Source organism: Macrobrachium rosenbergii, chromosome 49, assembly GCF_040412425.1.
Source record: "Macrobrachium rosenbergii isolate ZJJX-2024 chromosome 49, ASM4041242v1, whole genome shotgun sequence".
In the NCBI taxonomy this organism is placed as follows: domain Eukaryota; kingdom Metazoa; phylum Arthropoda; class Malacostraca; order Decapoda; family Palaemonidae; genus Macrobrachium; species Macrobrachium rosenbergii.
This window is the reverse complement of record NC_089789.1, coordinates 4,049,069-4,071,568: the sequence shown is the minus strand read 5'-3', so window position 1 is coordinate 4,071,568 and position 22,500 is coordinate 4,049,069. Positions and strand designations below refer to the sequence as shown.

General features: G+C 33.3%; 1 protein-coding gene across 1 annotated transcript in view; it reads right to left on the bottom strand.

Annotated features, from left to right (window-relative positions):
• Positions 1–8,842: 8,842 nt before the first annotated feature.
• LOC136832385 (lachesin-like) overlaps positions 8,843–22,500 on the bottom strand; it is a 114,246-nt gene continuing 100,588 nt past the window's right edge. Inside the window, exons 4-7 of the mRNA XM_067093293.1 lie at positions 20,823–20,931; positions 17,279–17,439; positions 16,837–16,960; positions 8,843–9,212 (exon numbers count right to left, since the gene is read on the bottom strand). Coding sequence (XP_066949394.1) covers positions 9,001–9,212; positions 16,837–16,960; positions 17,279–17,439; positions 20,823–20,931 — 606 coding nt within the window. The 3' untranslated portion in view covers positions 8,843–9,000. The remainder of the gene's footprint in view (positions 9,213–16,836; positions 16,961–17,278; positions 17,440–20,822; positions 20,932–22,500) is intronic.

Here is a 22,500-nt window from a genome sequence, read left to right as displayed (position 1 = left end):
CTTGGAGATAGGCTATAGCAGAAAACTTCATAACTTTGCATTTGTTCTGTGGAGGGGAGGGGCCTCTAATTTCGAAACACCCGGTGTATGTGTATATATATATATACATATATATATATATATATATATATATATATATATATATATATATATATATATATATATATATAATGATGATTTTCACATTTTAAGGTGTACATTCACGTGCACATATACACCTTCATAGACTTAAAAAATATTAGATCTGAGAGAGAGAGAAGGGACGTTCAATTTTCGGAGTAAAGAAAACTCGAAAAACTCTCGTCACCTAAAGAAAGTGAGAGAAACTGTAGTCCAAATGAACATGTAAATCACATCTTTAGTTTTGTGAATTTTGATTAATTTTGCTAAAGAACACGTCCAACATGAATCTGAAGCACCCGTGTTGAAACGAAATATATTTGAATGTATCACATAATCTTTTTCATCTTTAAACTCCTCTTAGTTCTTTTCTATGTATGTCCCTGGAATCTTTCAGTTTTAAATAGATGTGTGGTTAAATGTAACCAGTCTCATGGCAGGCATTCTGGTAATAAAATACAGATTTCCACGTTGCTGCAGACAGTATTAAATGAGCCTTCATTGGTCTTTTCTTATCAGAATTACCCTACGACGCTTTTCAAATGTGGTCACATCCTCACTAGGCCTTGAAACATCTTCCATAAGGATTCTCGTATTTTAAGTTAATCCAGGCATCACTCATTTACTTAAGACTGTTATTCATATTATAGTTTTATTACAACTTTTTCGATGCACTTCACAATTGTCAAAATCCCTTGTCTCCTATAGACTGATCCTTTCATTTTCTATTGTTCTATGTTGACACCTGGTTCCGAAGATTGACTGAACCTGTCTGTTGCACTGATTATTACGAAAATAACCAATATTCAATCAAATCTGTGTTGGTCCCAGCAGAAAGGTAAAAACCGTAATACTGATTATCGGATTTTATTGATAAAACATATAAATATATCACACAACATATGATACATGTATTTTTCTAAGCACATTGTTTCACTAATCCTAAAACTCACTAAGTATTTCATCTACTGATAACGATCATTTTCTTTAAACATTTCGACATAAATTTCCATTTTTGCTAAAAAGGGATATGTTAGTTACAATCGGATAGAATGTAGACAGTCGTAAAATTCTGTTTAAACTTACGTGTTAGAAGACTCATCGGTCACGTGTCGTTTACGGAATTCGAACCCACAAGGAATTAACTTGAATAAAAATTGACTGTACTCTAAATCCTTAAACTACCTTATGAAAATAGACATTCTTTCCTTATCATTTATAGATACATAATTTACCAATAAACTTTAGACATTGTTTGGCATCCGTAAAAAAGTTATACAGGACTGAAATTGAAAACATTAAATCTTTCCTCACTTGAAAAAGGAATAATGCTCAAAACATAATGTTTTTATGAGAACTGAAATCATGAAATTGAGTGAATTTCATAGTGAAATTGTTGCAATATAATTTGTTCCTAATTTCGACAACGGACATCCATGTATTCACATAAAAAGGCACATGCACGCATATATTATATATATATATATAATATATATATATATATATATATATATATATATATATAATTATATATATATATATATGTATATATATATGTGTGTGTGTGTAATATACTGTATATATATATATATATATATATATATATATATATATATATATATATATATATATATATATACATATATATATATATATATATATATATATATATATATATATATATATATATATATATATATATATATATATATATATATATATTCGTAGTCAGTCAGAAATTTGTGGTACCCTCTTGGACATAAATGATTTTACTGAATCAGCCTATAAGGACGAGGAGTTGATTGTGTTGGTGACTATCTAAATGAAAACAAATGTAGCTAAACTAAATACCCAATCCTCGTCCACCCAAATATATATAGCCTAATTAACTGTTTATTGACTTTCCACGTTCGTGGCGGCATCTTCATATGTTTATTTTCTCCCTTTCTCTTTCACTCACTTTTTAACTCTTGCCTTGGTAGGTGTTTCTTTTATTCTCTCGTGTGTGTGTATGTGTTTTTTTTATTTTCATGGTACTTGTATAGAAAATTATTTAATTTTTAAAATTTTAAAAAGTTCTATTGGTACATTAGTGACTTTTTTGTGTATTTATAGCCCATGTGTAATTTTTCTAGCCTTGGAGACACATTACGAGACGTGAAACGTCGGCAAATAGCCTAAACCTGTTATACATACGAGAGACAAACCTTTGCTTCTTCTTCCTGAGATGTTGATCGGGTCTGGCTCCCCTGCGATTCTTCTATACAAACATACATACACACACACACACACACACACACATATATATATATAATATATATATATATATATATATATATATATATATATATACATATATATATATATATATATATATATATATATATATATATATATATATATATATATATATATATATATATATATATATATATATATATATATATATATATATATATATATATATATATATATATATATATATACATATATATATATATATATATATATATATATATATATATATATATATATATTCCTTTGTCGTATTGTCTTCGGAATAGCCAGGTTATCCGGAAGCCTTGAAAAGATAAAGCATCTTAATGAGAAGACTGTCATTCGCCAGTGACATCCAACAATTCAGTTAAGCACTCCTTTAGATTAACTCTAGGAATCTAACGTTTGTTGGAGCACATTTGCCAAATCGCAGTTTCTTCAAATGAATCCATGATCGATTTCCAAAGTTCCCGGAAGGCAACTTTCCGGAGGTTCGTATTAATTTCATCCTCACTGTCTTTACAAACAAACACACACACATACATATACTGTATATATATATATATATATATATATATATATATATATATATATATATATATGTATATATATATATATATATATATATATATATATATATATATATATATATACATACACACACACACACACACATATATATATATATATATATATATATATATATATAATGTTTGTGTGTGCATGTATGTATATAATATTAACGTATTATTAGTGTGACTCTTTTTAATATTTTACGGGCAGAGTGCAGAGACAAACCACAAAAGTAATAGTAGATGTTGAAGCTTAATTCAGTTACAATGAGATGAGTCGTGTATGGAGTTTGGAATTGCTAATGTACGTCGATGATCCAGCAATGAATGAGGATAGGGAAAATCACACTGCAGAAAATATCGAAGAAGTTTGAAATTGTTTGCAAACATAACGAGAATGTTCAGAGTAACTGTGACTGTGAGTTCGGTTGTTAGATTATGATGGAACAAGATGAACCACAGAACTTTAATTTGCTGGTGGAAGAATGGAAACACTAGATTCAGAAAAATATTGGGGAGTATATTTTTAACGACTTTGCAATGAGAGGACAGGCGAGTCACAGAATAAGTATAGCAAGGTGGGAAGCAGGAAGATATTTTGAGGGTCTTTGGAAGCAACGTTAGTAAGAATGACGGGATCGTTGAGACAACTTTCGTCTGTGGAAGTGAGTTTGGATGTAGAATTCGAATGTCAGAAATGAAGGTGACATCAGTAGTCATGAATTGTTCAGGTGCGGTGTGTGGCATCAGATGAATTAAAACGGCGAGAAATGTGGGGATACGTGAGACGAGCGGCAACGGGGTTAGCCTATTTGAAAGAAGGAATCATTGTGGCTTAAGATTGTTTCGCCAAATGAGTTAATACAATTCGGAAGTGTTAGGACGAAGACAGATGCTCTGCTGACGAGCTTCATGAATAGGAGTATGAAACAGCTAATAGTTGGGGATTTTCAGCTCGATTTCACAATTTCAGTATGAATGGGGCAGTAATAATTTTCTTTTCTTTTCGCGGTGGGGAGGGAGCGACCCCTTGCTAGTGAGAACCGATTTAATGTAAAGAAAAAAAAAAGCATGGATAAAAATAAAAATAAAAATAAAAATGCCGCAATGACAAGTTCCTTGCGGTGTACCTTACATTTTTACGTTGTTTCATTACTTTGATCTTTTCTTTGTCTTTCACGTTCATTTACTTGTAAGTGATTTTGCTATCTGATTACCATGCTATTGAAGGAATGAGCTTAAATTAATGGTGTTCGTGTTATTCCTGTCGTTATTGGCTAAAGAAATAACATCCTGCAAAGAAAAAAAAATATAAAAGTGTTTTAAGCCTTCAATAAGAAAAGCCATGGTTTTTGAGTTCGCGTGTATGTATGTATGTATGGTGCATGTATATATGTATATATACACAGAGACACACACTCATACACATACATACACATGCACATACACACACACATATATATATATTTATATATATATAATCATGAAGCTACAAATGTCGCTTAATATCAAATTCACGCTACCTCGGGAATATTTCCGATGGAGAATTATCACCGAAGGGGAATTTATATAAGTGATAAATGAATTGGTACCGTCGGGACGTGAACCCTTGACACGGACCTATTCAACGACTCCAGTAGACGTTACCACCGCGCCGTCTACTGGAGTCGCTGAATAGGTCCGTGTCAAAATAAAAATCCCAGCGCCGTCTACTGGAGTCGCTGAATAGGTCCGTGTCAAGGGTTCGCGTCCCGCGCCGTCTACTGGAGTCGCTGAATAGGTCCGTCTCAAGGGTTCGCATCCCGACGGTACCAATTCATTTATCACTTATATAAATTCCCCTTCGGTGATAATTCTCCATCGGAGATATTCCCGAGGTAGCGTGAATTTTATATTAAGCGACATTTGTAGCTTCATGATTGTATATAAATCACGGTGTGATAAAAAATTTCATATATATATATATACATACATATATATATATATACATATATATATATATATATATATATATATATATATATATATATATATATATATATATATATATATATATATATATATATATATATATATATATATATATATATATATTAGGTTTTAGAGGAAAACAAGACGATGGTTAGTTCAATATTCAAGCTTTGGCTGCTGATTATGCCCGAGTCCCTAAGCATCAGTCTCATCACCAGAGGGCACAGCCCTTTTAAACACACAGTGTCTAGACATTTTGATGTTCTATTTGAAGACTTCTTGCACAGGTTGTGTGAGCCGGCTCTTCCTGAGGCTTACTGTTCAGTTTCAAGCCTTCTATTTCGATTTCTGTCCTCATTTCACCATTCCATCGTGCTCTATTCTTTCCATATGAATGGCTCACTTAAACACTCCCATCCATTATTTCACACATGGCATCCTGTTGTCATGAAATTCCTCTTATTTCAACATTTCTCGATTTTACACCATGCATGTTACGTAAAGCTCCCATTTAAACAGCTTCATCGCTTTTCTCCCCTTTCCATTCAGCATCCACAATTCACCTCCTGTCATGCATTCAAACCATAGTTTATTGCAAGGATGTGTTATAGGTTTTTGACTGGAAGGTAAACAGATCCAAGAAGGCTTGACGAGATCGAGTGGTGTGGGTCTGACAAAAACGAGGTTCTGGGGATTAATTGTTTATGATGAAACGGTTCAGTGAGAAGTTGAAGGGTAAATTAGAGAAGCCACACGCGACATGTATTCAATCAGATGAAACTCACTTGACAATTGATAGCGATTTAATGATGTGGGATCCGATATCCATATGATATATGTCTTATAATATGTTGATATTGTAGAGCCCGGTTTATGCAGAAGTGGTTCTGAGACAAGGGTGCGTTTTGTACCCCGGTTATTTATCAGCTTTACGTATGAAGTGATGCAAGAAATCCAGGAACGGATAGATAGTGCAAAGATGTCTGACAAACAAATGAGTCATGAATAAGGTGTGAGTGGCTGTCAATTGCAATCATATAGTACTGATCAAGTTTTAGTCAAAAAAAAGAAAAGAAGATTTACTAAAGGATATCGAAATTATTTGTAACGAACTTGATGGTGCGCTCTGAGCTGCGTTGGAGTCCAGTGCTGGCCGTCATGTCTAAAACCTCCCCCCGGATCACCTACTTACCCCGGCCCCACCCGGGCCGGACAAACAGTTTTGCAAGAGGAGGGTGGATGTGACATGTCTCCCCTTCCTTTCCGATCCCCTACCTACCCCGTCCCCACCCGGGGCGAACAAACAGGAAAGATAATCTCTGATTTTATTATTATAGAAGATTCAAGTCGAGAGTTAATGTAAGTATGAATTTAGGTCTAAAGTTAATTGGAAACCAAGAAGACGAATCAATTAAGACTAATACGGATGGCAAAGGAATGTAGGTAATTGAATTACAGTGCTGTGTATCATTGTAAGATAAGAGAGGGGAAGAATCACGGGACAGATGTAGAAAGGAAGGTTTCAGGGTGTTTGCAGAAGACTTGGAGGCAACAGAGTCTATGGAAACTATGATTGGACTGTTTAATGCAATTTCCAAGTCAACTCTCAATTATGCAAAATTTCTTATCATTTATTACAATAATAAATTTCGATAAAAGTTAATTAACCTATTAAACAGAGGATTGCCAGCAGTTAATTTCAAACTCCAGCAGTTAATTTCAAACTTATTCCAAAAAACCTTCTAACAATAGGTTCTACTTTTTTCAGATATAAGGACAAACTGGCCCCGCTTTTGTCATCCAGCATAGTATATAAATACATATGTCCCAGGTGTGAACGGGGAACTTGCGCTGAATGCACAAAGAGGTTGCTACAGGTCCGAATCCGCTGTCACCAAACTGTCCAGACCCGAAGGCTCCAGCACACGTAATCACGCGTTGCACTGCAAAACCAACATCAATTATGCAGATTTTCAAATCATATCTTCCACGCAAGAAGAGGGGGAACTTACCACTTTAGAGTCCATCATAATTAAAACTACCGTCACCTCGTTAAACACCCATACAGCCTCCACACAGCTATTCAAAGCATAAAAGGTTGTTTGTTTATATTTTGGTCTGTACCTCAACTTTTACTTACCCACTTTCTTTTTTAGATGTTTTAGTTTCTCTTTTAACTCAGCTAAGGTAGGTTATTTCCGTCTTTATATTGATTTTTAAATTATTTTATTTTTTATTTTTTTTATAAGATTTTAAGTTATTGTTTTTGCAAATTGCAGCCTTGAAGATGCAGTGAGATATTGCGAAACGCCGTCGGCAAAATAAAGTGTTGTTTTCATGTGCGTGTTGCCTTTTCATGGATGCCCCTTGATAGCTACTATGAAGCTTACAGCTATATGACCTGTTTTATATATATATATATATATATATATATATATATATATATATATATATATATATATATATATATATATATATATATATATATATATACATATATATATATATATATATATATATATATATATATATATATATATATATATATATATATATATATATATATATATATATATATATATATATATATATATATATATATATATCCAGTGACCACAGCCAGGTATACATCAATGGGAGGTGGACATAAAGACTTGTTAGAAAGGGTCAATTTATTCCCGACGTTTCGTAATGGCTTCATTACATTTTCGAGGGCTGTATAAAATAACATAAATTACAAAAAGGGTATGAATTTAAATTTAAAAAATTAATCACAATGGATTACAAATAAAAAAAAATTACAAATAGGAGGGGCAATTAAAAAGGACAACGTAAAAAAACAAAACAAAATCTCTAAAAATATACAATATAAAAAAATATAAAAAGTAAGAAGATATGGACCAACCTATTCAGTGGCAATGTTAAAACTGAACAGAAAACGAAAGACTAAGAGAGGTACAGTGTGCCGGCAGAGGTTTGGCTGTTTAACAAGGGGACGAGTCGTTTAATCATTAACAAGGGGACGAGTCTTTAATCATATGATTAAACGACTCGTCCCCTTGTTAAACAGCCAAACCTCTGCCGGCACACTGTACCTCTCTTAGTCTTTCGTTTTCTGTTCAGTTTTAACATTGTCACTGAATAGGTTGGTCCATATCTTCTTACTTTTTATATTTTCTTATATTGTATATTTTTAGAGAGATTTTGTTTTGTTTTTTTACGTTGCCCTTTTTAATTGCCCCTCCTATTTTTAATTTTTATTTATTTGTAATCCATTGTGATTAATTTTTAAATTTAAATTCATACCCTTTTGTAATTTATGTTATTTATTTTATACAGTCCTCGAAAATGTAATGAAGCCATTATGAAACGTCGGGAATAAATTGACCCTTTTTAACAGGTCTTTACGTCCACCTATATATTGATATATATATATATATATATATATATATATATATATATATATATATATATATATATATATATATATATATATATATATATATATATATATATATATATATATATATATATATATATATTTTAATTTTTGGGTTTTACTGAAAATTTGTGGTGTAAATGACAAGCACTATACATGAAAGTATATACCAGATAATCAATACTCCATAAATTGTATACAACCTTTTATGTGTATCTGAAATAATAAATATTAATTAGTTACTCGAGAACAAATATACATTCGGAAATATACTTTTGGATGAAGCTATGTTAATTTTGATTTGTGAAATATTATTAAATTTTTTCATTCCTGGATATTTATTTATGACATAACTGAATATATAAAGGTCATAAAATCAAAGAAATAAAACTGCCAGTCATATTTTCTCTCATACCTTGATCACTTTAGATATACACTAATGTTAATAAAACTATATAAATCGAAGGAATGGCAGGATTTCAATCCATTTACTCGTCCAGTTACATCAGTGTGCGCTTGCATACGAAGTTACTTCCTGTCCTCAGAAACATCACAATTACACGAATGAGCTTTGACTGTAAGTATCTTTTTTTTTTTAATGTCTTTGGGTCTCGAGGCCGTTCAAGAATCCAGACAAAGCACGTCTAGAAACTTCCAGAAGCGAGACGACCTCCAGAATGTTGACGGAAACAGAAGCCAACTCGAAGAGCACAAGATCAGAAGTCCCAGCACCCAGCTGAGGTCGCCACAGAGCAAGGCGCTCGACGACCCCGAAGCGGAAGATTTTTGCTCGTCGCCTTTCCTGCCATGCTGCATCGCCGCTGGCTGCTTCCCTGAAATTGGGGCAAAAGGTCCTTGTTTGTTGAAATACATTCTGACTCTATAAATGAGTGAGCGCTTGATCCCTCTCAAGAACACTCTGGTTAAGGTTAAGATATATTGCATTTATTGATGGGGTATATATATATATATATATATATATGACTATTTATCACATCACCGTGATTCATATACAATCAGAAAGCTACAAACGTCCTTTAATATCAATTCACTCTCTAAGAAGTAATATATTTTCATATATGTTACCGAAGGGGAATTTTTAGTTGATAATAAGTCCACCGTCATGTGGGGTCGAACCAGCGACGGACGAGGAATCAGGACTACAGTGACACACTAACCAGTCGGCCACAAGAGAGGGTCGTTCGACCCCACGGGACGGTGGACTTATTATCAACTAAAAATTCCTTCGGTAACATATATGAAAATATATTACTTCCGAGGTAGAGTGAATTGGATATTAAAGGACGTTTGTAGCTTTCTGATTATATATATATATATATATATATATATATATATATATATATATATATATATATATATATATATATATATATATATATATATATATATATATATATATATATATATATATATATATGTATAGGATACAGGCAGGACAGCAAATCAGTCAGACATATCAGAATTGAGGGCAGTGGAAACAGACTGGTACATAAAAACATCTTTATTGGTGCCGACGTTTCAAGACAACTAGTCTCATTTTCAAGGCTGCAATAAAAGAATAAATATTGAGAATACATATAAATTATGCAAAATGTTTTTTTAAAGAGATTTTTATATTTTGTATGTATTCTCAATATTTATTCTTTATTGCAAGCCTTGAAAATGAGACTAGTTGTCTTGAAACGTGGCACAAATAAAGATGTTTTAATGTACCAGTCTGTTTCCACTGCCCTCAATTCTTTACACACACACACACACACACACACACATATATATATATATATATATATATATATATATATATATATATATATATCTATATATGTATATCTATATCTATATATATATATATATATATATATATATATATATATATATATATATATATATATATATATATATATATATATCTCAGGTTGAAGAGGTAAAGGCACGCATGTCTCTTACAAGAACAAGTTTATTGGCCAACGTTTCACATCACATGATGCATCCTCAAGGCTGAAATTACAGACAATAAATACTTAAAATGTCACTTCCACAATGGGAAAAGCTTCTTTAAAAATTTTTAAAAATTTACAACTACAAAAAAATTAAAACAAGAACTTGAAAGGAACACCTACCAAGGCAAGAGCTAAAAAGTGACTAGAAAGACAGGGAGGGAAATAAACAAACGAAAGAAACCTATAACGAACGTGGAGAGTAAACAAACAGGCAGTTATGCTATAAACAGTTGTCTGGACGACGATTGGGTGTTTAGTGTTGGTACATTAGTTTTTATGAAAGCGACTCCAACACCATCAACTCGTCGTCCTTACGGGCAGATCAATAATTTTAAAATCATTAATATCCAAGCGGTACCACAAATCTTGGAATGATTCCGAACATTGGATAATTCCTTTCAAGTTCTTGTTTTAATTTTTTTGTAGTTGTAAATTTTTAAAAATTTTTAAAAAGCTTTTCCCATTGTGGAAGTGACATTTTAAGTATTTATTGTCTGTAATTTCAGCCTTGAGGATGCATCATGTGATGTGAAACGTTGAATAAACTTGTTCTTGTAAGAGACTGCCTTTGTCTCTTCAACCTGAGATGTTTGTCGGGTCTGTTTCCCCTGCGATTCTTCTATATATATATATATATATATATATATATATATATATATATATATATATATATATATATATATATCTACTGTCACAAAGAAAACTCTGAATGACAACCAATTATATATAATATATATATATATATATATATATATATATATATATATATATATATATATATATATATATATATATATATATATATATATATATATATATATATATATATATATATATATATATATATATATATATATATATATATATATATATATATATATATATATATATATATATCTACTAACCCGGCGCTGCCAAGGAAAACTCTGAATGACAACCAATAAACTCTCTCTCTCTCTCTCTCTCTCTCTCTCTCTCTCTCTCTCTCTCTCTCCCCTAACACCCCTCTACTCCTCTCTCACTTCCTCGCCTCTCTGTCTGTCTGTCTGTCTCTCTCTCCAACTTTCCCTCACTCTTTCCCCTCTTTCTCCTCCCTAACACCCCCTCTACTCTCTCTCTCTCTCTCTTTCCCTTTTCTCCTCCCTAACACCCCCTCTACTCTCTCTCTCTCTCTCTCTCTTTCTCATTCTCTCCCTTTCCTGTTAAGATAGTTGCTTCAGTTACATTACCCAGCATTTTTGATATTTTATATTTCATCCTTTCTCACTACCCATTCCTATCAGGCCTGAACTTGGACTTAAGGGCATCGGAAGTGTCACTATTCACCTCAGCAACCTCGAAAACTATGGATTAGACACTAATATCTATCGTTTTCGGTTATTTTTACATGTCACCCCCTTCCCATCCCAACCCCCTTTGGTGCCAGTGATATCTTGCCCCCACAGTATTCGTTTCCACATAGTGAGTCTTATGTACACCGAAATGAGGTATGATAAATTTGTAGAGTTTGTTTGGTTACTAAGTCTACAGGCAGAACTAATCCCGTTTCAGAGAAGTCCTTTCCATCCCCACCCTTTTTGGTGCCCTTTGGTGCCAGTGATGTCTTACCCCCATAGTATTCTTTTCCAGATAGTAAGTCATATGTATGCCAAGTTTGGCTGAAAATGCTCAATGCGTTTCAGAGTTATGCTGGAACATACACACACACACATACATACATATACATATATATATATATATATATATATATATATATATATATATATATATATATATATATATATATATATATATATATGAAACAATCGTTTGCCGGTTGTTCCCTTGGTGGGTTGTTGTCTCTTTTCCTGTAAGTTGTTTTTCTTTGCGGAAGGAGTTGACGTTTGTCTCGGTGACTTTGACAGCATCAGTCAGGTCCAGGGCAGCAGAGAATTGGTTTCTCGGCAGCAGAGCAGCAGGGAGTCCTTTGGATGAGCGACAGGTATTGCCTACCTGTTGTCTTCGGCGGGAGGTGGAGGACCTCTTCGTCTGTTAGTGTGACAACTTCCCTGATGGCACCATGAGGATGTTTCGATGGCTCAACCGTTGTTGGTTATCTGTGTGAGGATTTGTTCCTTCGGCAGCAAATGGTTGTCTGGACGAGTCGATCAGGGTTATCCGCTTTGTGGGTGTGCTCCTGTTCTGCAGCCAGTGGCTGTCTCGATGGTTAAGGATGCCTTAACCGTGTTCGTCCGTTTGTCTGCATCCTCGTTGACGGTGGTGACCGTCTCGACTACTCTTGGAGTCTGTCTGTTTTTGTGATGTGCTGTTTGGGTAGCATTTATTTTACTGCTTTTGTTGTATTTATTATGCTGCCTGATTTTGTATCTATGCTCATGTATTATTTATTATGCTGACTGTTCTTTTTTTATATTTATGCTGCTAGTGTATAATTTATGGTACTACGCTGTCTGTGAATTGTTTATTGATTATCGAAGATTTAATCACATGAGTTTTATGTTGCTGCCTCCTGTTATTTGTAATGTTTATTTAATTGGTCATTTTAAGTGTTTCCTCTCCTGGACCTGACTCACTTGTCTATAATGCAAGTTAGTATGTACAATAAATTTATCTTAAGGCTGTATTTTGGGGTTTTGTTCTGCTCCTTCTTTGCTTGTCACCTTTCGTCAGTCATTCCAGCCCAATTGCTTGTTTTTTTTTTGAACCTGCTGGTCTCTGAAAGACAGAGACCATTATAATATATATATATATATATATATATATATATATATATATATATATATATATATATATATATATATATATATGATAAATAGATGGATATAATCAAATCAAACGTCATCTATCCCTTCCAAATAGTTTAGTTCCGAACATATTTCTCTTTCTAAAGTGAAGATCTCGGGTGAAAAAAAATCTATTATTTTCGGGTTTTCATAATGTGTATTTAATGTATTTCCTTAGGAATGTGACAAAAAATAATTTTTATATAGTTTATTAGCAAACAGGATCTTTCCATTTCAGAGACATGCTACAGGTGTTTTCCTGACTTTTCTTTGAGCCTCAACTGGAAAATGCACTTCTCACTCGTCAAACGTACTGATGCCTATCGTAATATCAAATTGACAGAGATTCTATTATCAGAACAAGATCAGCTGATAGCTATTAAAAGGGAGTGAATTATTTGCCCTCGTGGAGTGCAGACCCCTTCTGACATTTCGACGTGACATTTGAGATCATGAAAGTGTTAGGGTTCAAATCTAGATGTCAGACTTCCGATACCGTTCGAAAATTCACCAGTCGATCCCAAGACCATGATATTTACTTCTTCTTCGTTTTAACGTGCTTTTTTCCCGTTTTCTATATGGGGTAAGCATGATGCCTTCTTTACGAAGGACTTTGATTTGGCGTTGGGGTAGGCCGTAGCCTCGATTGGCTGCCCTGCCTGACATCGCTTAGACCCCGGTAACGATGTGTACGTGTATCGTGCCAATCCCAGCTCCCTTTCTCCCAAGCAGCGAGGAGAACTGGGCGGTAGGTCGACAGTTCGAGACGTGTGAGGTGTCTGTTATGTTTTAGAAGATGTTGGAGTGGCTTTGTTTATGTGTGTATTAGTCTGTAACACCCATTTGCTTTTCAGCAAACCTATCCGTTGATTACATACGTAATCCCGGGGTGTCTACACGGATAGCAAAGTGTCCGCCTTCACTGACCAGTTGGCTGCGGATTTGAAGCCGCGCCACGGACCTCTACGAAGTCCTAGGCCGCTGCTCTACCGACTGAGCCACCGAGGCTCTAAGACCATGATATTTACTTACATTTGGATATAACTGCCAATACCTTAGTTTCAACAAAAACTAATGACTGTCTTCGATAAATAACAAGTTTTCTGTACAGCGTATAATGCTGTATGAAACTTTCAGCCACCGCCAGGTGGTGGTCTTCAGACGCACGATCATAGCTAACTTTAACCTCAAATAAAATAAAACCTACTGAGGCTAGAGGTTGCGTTTTGGTACGTTTGATGATTGGAGGTTGGATGATGAATGTACCAATTTGCAGCCCTCTAGCCTCAGTACTTTTTAAGATCTGAGGGAAGACAAAAAAAAAAAAAGTGCGGACCGACAGATAAATAGCCATCTCAATAGTTTTCTTTTACAGAAAGCTAGAAAAGTAATTCCATTATCATAGCTTCATTAAAGCTATAGCAAAGAAGCATACCTTCAAGAAAGCAGCTATTTTACGAAATATCACTTGATCGCTTTCGTTTAAATTTTTTGAGATACTCAGGCACCACCTCATTCGCTTATTGTCTTCTTTTTTTCCAATGAGCATTCGTAAACTTCTTCAGTTCCTTCTGTTATTGAACTCCGAATTCGCATGCATTCGCTATCCTTCCCGGAGAAAAATAACACGCATATTTTCGCTTCCTTTCCGAGGCAATAACACCAGTGAGGTTTCTTATTTTCTGCCTTCTTGTTTTCCAGCGATGGCCTCCGCCACTCGAACTTTTTCCTTATACCTTTTTATTTTTTCCGGCGAGGGATACACTTCTTTTGATATGACTTCGCCCAGAAAATCATATTCCATTTCCTTTTTCTCTCACTCCGTCAGCACTGAAAACCTTGCAACTGGTGAAATATGGTTTAGTTCACTAGTCTTGACACTATATTCACCCATCGAGTCTGCGTTCAAAAACTTTACATTCTATAAAAGAGGCAACGAACAGCAGACAATAATAATCAGGAAGTTCCCGGACGAAACGGAATTTAAAGTTCGTCATCTGAAAAAAAAAAAAAAAAATTTCCGCGAAAGGCTACTTTCTTACGCGTTGAGACACTTTGCAAACTTGTATCAAGCACTTTAAATGTAAAAATCGCCTAAGATATATTTTGTACCAAAAAAAAAAAAAGAATCGAAGAAGGGTGGCATAGAATATATATATATATATATATATATATATATATATATATATATATATATATATATATATATATATATATATATATAAAATAATAATAATAATAATAATAATAACAGTTCAGGGCTATACTTTTTATCATCCACGCCTGACACTTGGTAACGATTTTCATTAAAAGATTACATACGCCCTCACATTCACACACACATACACATATATATTTATACACACATATATACAGGTATGTATGTATATATATATATATATGTATATATATATATATATATATATATATATATATATATATATATATATATATATATATATATATATATATATATATATATATATATATATATATATATATATATATGACATTTATCACATCACCGTGATTCATATACAATCAGTAAGCTATAAACGCCTTTAATATCAATTCGCTCTACCTCGGATAAGAATATGCTTTTTTTTCATATATGTTATCAGGAAGGGAATTTTTAGTTGATAATAAGTTCGTCGTCCCGTGGGCTCGAACAAGCGACGACGACAAGAACTCAGGACTACAGTGGACGCTTAACCCATACGGCCAGCAAGTGTGGGTTGGCGTCCACTGTAGTCCTGAGTTCTTGTCCGTCGCTGGTTCGAGCCCACGGGACGACGAACTTATTTATCAACTAAAAAATTTCCTTCGCAACATATAATGAAAAAATATATTATTTCAGGTAGAGCGAATTGATATTAAAAGACGTTTATAGCATTGAATATATATATATATATTAAATATATATATATATATATATATATAATATATATATATAAATAATGTGTGTGTGTGTGTGTGTGTGTGTTTGTGGGTATGTGAATTTTATATGTATATATATATTTACTGAATATATATATATATATATATATATATATATATATATATATATATATATATATATATATATATATATATATATATATATATATATATATATATATATATATATATATATATATATATATATATATCTTCTAGGTATGTGCCTAATTAACTGGTGAACGACATTAAGACCTCATCAGGTATTTCTTGAAATAACTGATTTCTGCATTTTTGACTGAATCTCGGTGACTCATTTTTCATTGAAAGATGAATCAACCCGAGTAAAAATCATACCTTCGTGAAAGAAAAGTGCCTCTGTTTCTGACAAATCTATAGCAAGGCTGTGCCTAACCTCTCATGTTAAAGTCCACAGTCATTTACGCTTTCATGTCTAAAGGTACGTGTCCCAGGGACCAAACGGAGTATATTCAATAAGTTCATTTTTGCTGCAAATTGTTGTACTTACAATTGAATCAAAGGAAACATGCAGACAAATATACGCATCAAAATATGAAACTCGTAAATACTTTTTGGTTGAAGGAAAAATCTAGAAAAAAAAAAAATCGACAACTAAAAATATTATATATCAAGATTTAGAATGTGTTTCATGTTAGGAGTCCAGGGAAAAACTTGATAACATTTCCAGTGCTTACCGCTGACAACGTGAACGGTGATATTAGCAGGAACTGCCAAATACGGCTCGCAGGTCCACATACCAGCATCGGTGGCTCTGACTTTGGCAAGGGTTAAAATGCTCGAGTAGTTGGTGTGCTTTACCTTTAACAGAACAGAAATATCACTTTGAGAAATTTGCTCATTTTTCGTTTAATCACATTACTGAGCTGTGTTTACCGGACCTCAGGTAAGATTTCCTTTGAAACTTATAAAATGTAATGTCACTGGTGTTTACTGTGAAAATATTAAGGTAATCAATGTTGGTTGTGGAAATGGCATTTCTTAGGAGCACAAAACGTTTCTTAACATGGTGAACCTTCATCTGCTACAAAACTTGGAAATAACTGCGACATAAAGTCAAGCAATGAAATCTTGAAAGAGAGAAAATTCTACTGCAATTGCATCAATAAAAATACTAACCCCCAGTGCTTGGTGTCTGCCATAATTCACCATACTGTTATTGTGATACCAAAAGATGTACACAGGAGGCACTGGAGCATTTAGGACGTGGCACTCGATCGAGAGCAGAGAGCTCTCCTCCACATGCACTTCGCTGGGCCCTCGAATGGCGGCCTCTGCCCCTGTTGGACACACAGATAAGAAACGAATTAGGATACACTGGATAGTGGATGGCGTCCCCGTCCTTATGGGTGCGTTTTGACTGCGTGTGTGTGTGTGTGTGTGTATGTATATATATATATATATATATATATATATATATATATATATATATATATATATATATATATATATATATATATATATATATATATATTATCTCGGCTTTTCCTATATCCTGAGATATTAAGCTCTAAATACCCTATAACATCGCATTCACTTAACCAATTTTCGAATAAATTACATAAAAAAGAAATAAATAAGATACGTACATCAACTCCAGTGAAGGTTCGAACCCAGGCCTTTGCTTTCTTATAGACTTGACCTGGACTTATATGGTAAACCAGCAGAAGGTGTGTATGTTGATTCTATACATATTCTTTTGACTTCAGGTTCTATATTTAGTATGGAATCAGCCATCATCATCACTGTAGGTCACTACTAAGTTTTTACGCGAGGCTATTTTACGGTTTTGTCTCTGATTCACTTGCGAGTTATTTTCATTCTAAATACCGTTTAACGTCGAATTCCCTGCACCTTATAAATTACTTGTATCCAGAGGAGATACATATGATAAGTGTATCTACACACCCGCGCGCACATCAACTGTGGTAGTAAGAACTGCTGCCTGGATCCGCCAGTAAAACAAATATCAGTCTCTTGGGACATGGATCTATCATGTACGCATTGTATATCTATAGTATTTACCAGTACGTAAAGCTTCGAGAACAAAAACATGGCAAAGAGTGTGCGGAATCAAGAAGTCATTTGAAGAAAACTTTTGGCCATGCTGTCATGAAATAAGGACTGACACCAATATTAGCGTCTTCTGAGCACCTGTAGGCGTCGCGTATCAGTATCGGGTTTACACTTCCTATCACTACATTGTAATTTATATTTGATGCTATCACCATGACGGTATATACTACATTACGGGCGTTAGTTGGAAAGAATGTACTGACTATTCAGAAAAAAATATGATACGAGATATATGGGAGAAAATACTGAATGTGTTCTTTCTAAAAAGGAAAGGAGGTGTTATAGTATAAAAACAATCAGTGAATGTTAAGGTACTCGGTAAAAACAAAGCTAACCTACGGGTGTATAGTTAGAGGTGAAGAAAGTGTTATCTCTAGGACGGCAGAGCGAGGGCGGGGGTAAATCTTATTGTCAAGGTGACTCTTGAGAAGTGTGAAATGCATGTGATAGGTTGTGCCTAAAGGCTCATACGAGTGGCGTAAGAGTTAGCGATGACTTCAAATACTCTTGTGAAAAGAATGTTACTAGGGATTGTGAGTTTGTACTTAGATGGTTTTGGACGAGGTGAAAGTTATTGGAATGAAAAAGGTGAAATGAGATCAGCAAGGCAGTTGGACCTGCACTGCCTTGAACGAATGTAAACTGACCAATTGGGATGCTGTCTAACATATTTAGAGGGACACAAAACATTTATGATGAAAGCAGTTTGTCCAAAATATTAACTATGCCAATGAGGTGTTAAGAAGAAAAAAGTGACAGATGATACCGAGTTATGAGTAGCACACATACGCACGCACACACATACACACACACACACACACACACACACATATATATATATATATATATATATATATATATATGTATATATATGTATATATAATATATATATATATATATATATACATATACATATATATATATATATATATATATATATATATATATATATATATATATATATATATATATATATATATATATATATATATATAATCTACAAATATAGCTCAATATCTATTTCCTCTTACATATATATAATCTACAAATATAGCTCAATGTCTATTTCCCTATACTTTGAGAATAGCTGACACCCAAAGGAAATTATAATTGGTAAGTGCTTTGTCACTGGCAGGATTCGAACCATTGCCTGGTTCAGCAAGAATGATAAACAGTGACTTAGGCCACCGAGCTATCAAGAGAGGCAAAATTTCAATACGACAGGCATAAGTAGCCTATATAAGAGTTGTCGTCAACTTATACCGCACTTCATAACTTAGTGGTCAAAGTCTTTGTCAATCATCGTTTATAACCAGGCAACGGTTCGAGTCCTGCCAGTGACGAAGCAGTTATCAACCCTAATTTCCCTTGGTTGCCAGTTACTCTCGCGATATAGTGAATTAAATATTAGATGATATTTGTGACTTATTATTTGTGAACATAAAAAATAAAAAAAGTGTATATATAATTTACCGAGTTTTACAAGCTCACCAATTAGCTATCATGCTGGGGGTGGGTTGATAGCAACTGTAAGTATAGAACCCGAATTCTCCGTGCATATGTACAGAAGAGTCGATATCAACTTACATCAACTTATATTTAACGATAATTGTGGCCTAATATTAGTGAATACCAAAAAGTCATGCGTGTAAAAGTGACACACAATGATGCACATACACACACACATATATATATATATATATATATATATATATATATATATATATATATATATATATATATAAATATATAATATATATATATATATATATATATATATATATATATATATATAAATATATATATATATATATATATATATATATATATACATACATATACATATACATATATATATATTTATATATATATATATATATATATATATATATATATATATATATATATACATATATATATATATATATATATATATATATATATATATATATATATATATACATATATATATATATATATATATATATATATATATATATATATATATATATATATATATATATATATACATACACACACACACACACACACACATATTTAGCCAATATATTTTCCTATATATTTATATATATATATATATATATATATATATATATACATATATACACATATATATATATATATATATATATATATATATATATATATATATATATATATATATAAATGTATATATATACATATATATATATATATATATATATATATATATATATATATATATATATATATATATGTGTGTGTGTGTGTGTGTGTGTGTGTGTGTGTGTATGTGGTGTATGTGTGTGTGTGTCATTGTGTGTGTGCTTACCTAATACCTTTTCCCTTTTTATCATGAGCCCATATAATGACGTAATGAGCTAATGCTTTTTATGTGTGATCTTTCTATATTTCACATTAATACACTAACAACTTCATTTTGCCAAAAGCCTAGAGCTAACACTTGACAGGAGATTCATGCATGGGCTAGATTATTATGTTACAGCATATCTAAAAACCGTTCCAAATTAAGCACGAGGGTTTAATGTCATTTATAGCCAGAAAATAAAATGAATTTCAGTCTTACTTGTAACCACTAAGTTGAAAAAGAATGACACTGGAGGGTAGGTCGTGAGCTGACATTCGTACTGTCCGGCGTCAGACTCCTGGACATCTTTGATCCACAGTTCCCAGGCCTTCAGAGAAAAAAGGGAAAAATATATCACTGCGGAAAAGGTTTATAAAACCATATCTTTAAACAAGTAAATTATGATAGAAAAGTATACAAATGTGAACATTTCATATCATTCTTCACACAAAATGGTAAACGATTTGAAAATTGGTGGTAACAACGAGGAGTGGAAGAATATTGGTTGGAAAATTCTGTAAAAGAATACATAAGCACTTGATTTTATAAGGAGAATGATTCTTATAGTGAATGCGTCACAAAGGGTTTTAAAACAATGCTCATTAAAAGTGAGGCAAAGTATTGTAGTAGTAACTACAGAATATTAACTCTCTCTCTCTCTCTCTCTCTCTCTCTCTCTCTCTCTCTCTCTCTCTCTCTCTCTCTCACAAACACACACACACACATATTTATGTATGTGTGTGTGCTAGTGAGTTAGTATTCAGTAGCTACTAAAATACTTTGCCTCGAGTTTTTGAATAAGAATTTTTTAAACCCTCTGTGATGCATGTATTACAAAAATGATTCTGCTTGTGTGTACATGTACTGCATGTATGTATGTATGTATGTGTATATAATTTTCTGCTTTTGTCGACATCTCTTTTTTTATCTGAGATGGTGGGGTTCCAAAGGGTGCTATCCTGCTGGTGTTCAGCAAGCCCTTTAGTCAACCACGCGGTTACTGATGAAATCAAGTGTTCCTTAATTTAACTAATGGAAATTGCAGCAGTGTGATTATAACCACCGTGACACGGGATTAATACATCCCACTTTAACCACAGGGAAATGAAAAACTGGGTGTAAATCCTGACCTATTTCGGCTTTTTCCCTAAGTCATTTTCGAAGGACTGCTACATAGTGGTAGAGGTTCATAAGGTACAGTTCCGTCATTTGATGTCAAATACTCCGTTCATAAATCTATTTATCCTTTCCTCCGTCCATATAAGCTACTTTCCTTATAATATTTGTACATTTTAACTTTCATTTTGAAGTTAACGGTTCAAGTTTACACATGCTTTAACTGATATGCATATTCTTACAAAAGCTTTCTTTTCTTTAAAACTAAGTTCACTAATGTTTCTTTCCAGTGCGTTGTTAGAATAATTATTTTGTCCCTGCCCACTTGACGGAATGATTATTTTCACTGACTTATACGAAAATTCCACTGTTCACTTGTGCATATCGAACACGTCTTTTATGCTCTTCTATTCTCTTTTGACCAAGATCAAGTTGTTGCAAGACTTACATGGAATTTGATATATACATCACTTAAGTATTGTCGGAGATTCGTTATCTACATACGTCACTGGTTTCGTGTTCTTGAACTCTACATGAACTCGAAAATTCTTGAGTAGATTATTATTATCTTTGAAATTATTTTTATACGAGCTTGTTGGTGTGTGCTATGCGCGCTGGAACCTGGGGCTGCTTTCTCCCCTATTCTCCCGATCCCCTACCTACCCCGCCCCCACCCGGGGCAAACAAACAGGTTTGCAGGAGTTGGGTAGATGTCCCCCCTACCCTCCCGTTCCCCTACCTACCCCGCCCCCACCCGGGGCAAACAAACAGGTTTGCAGGA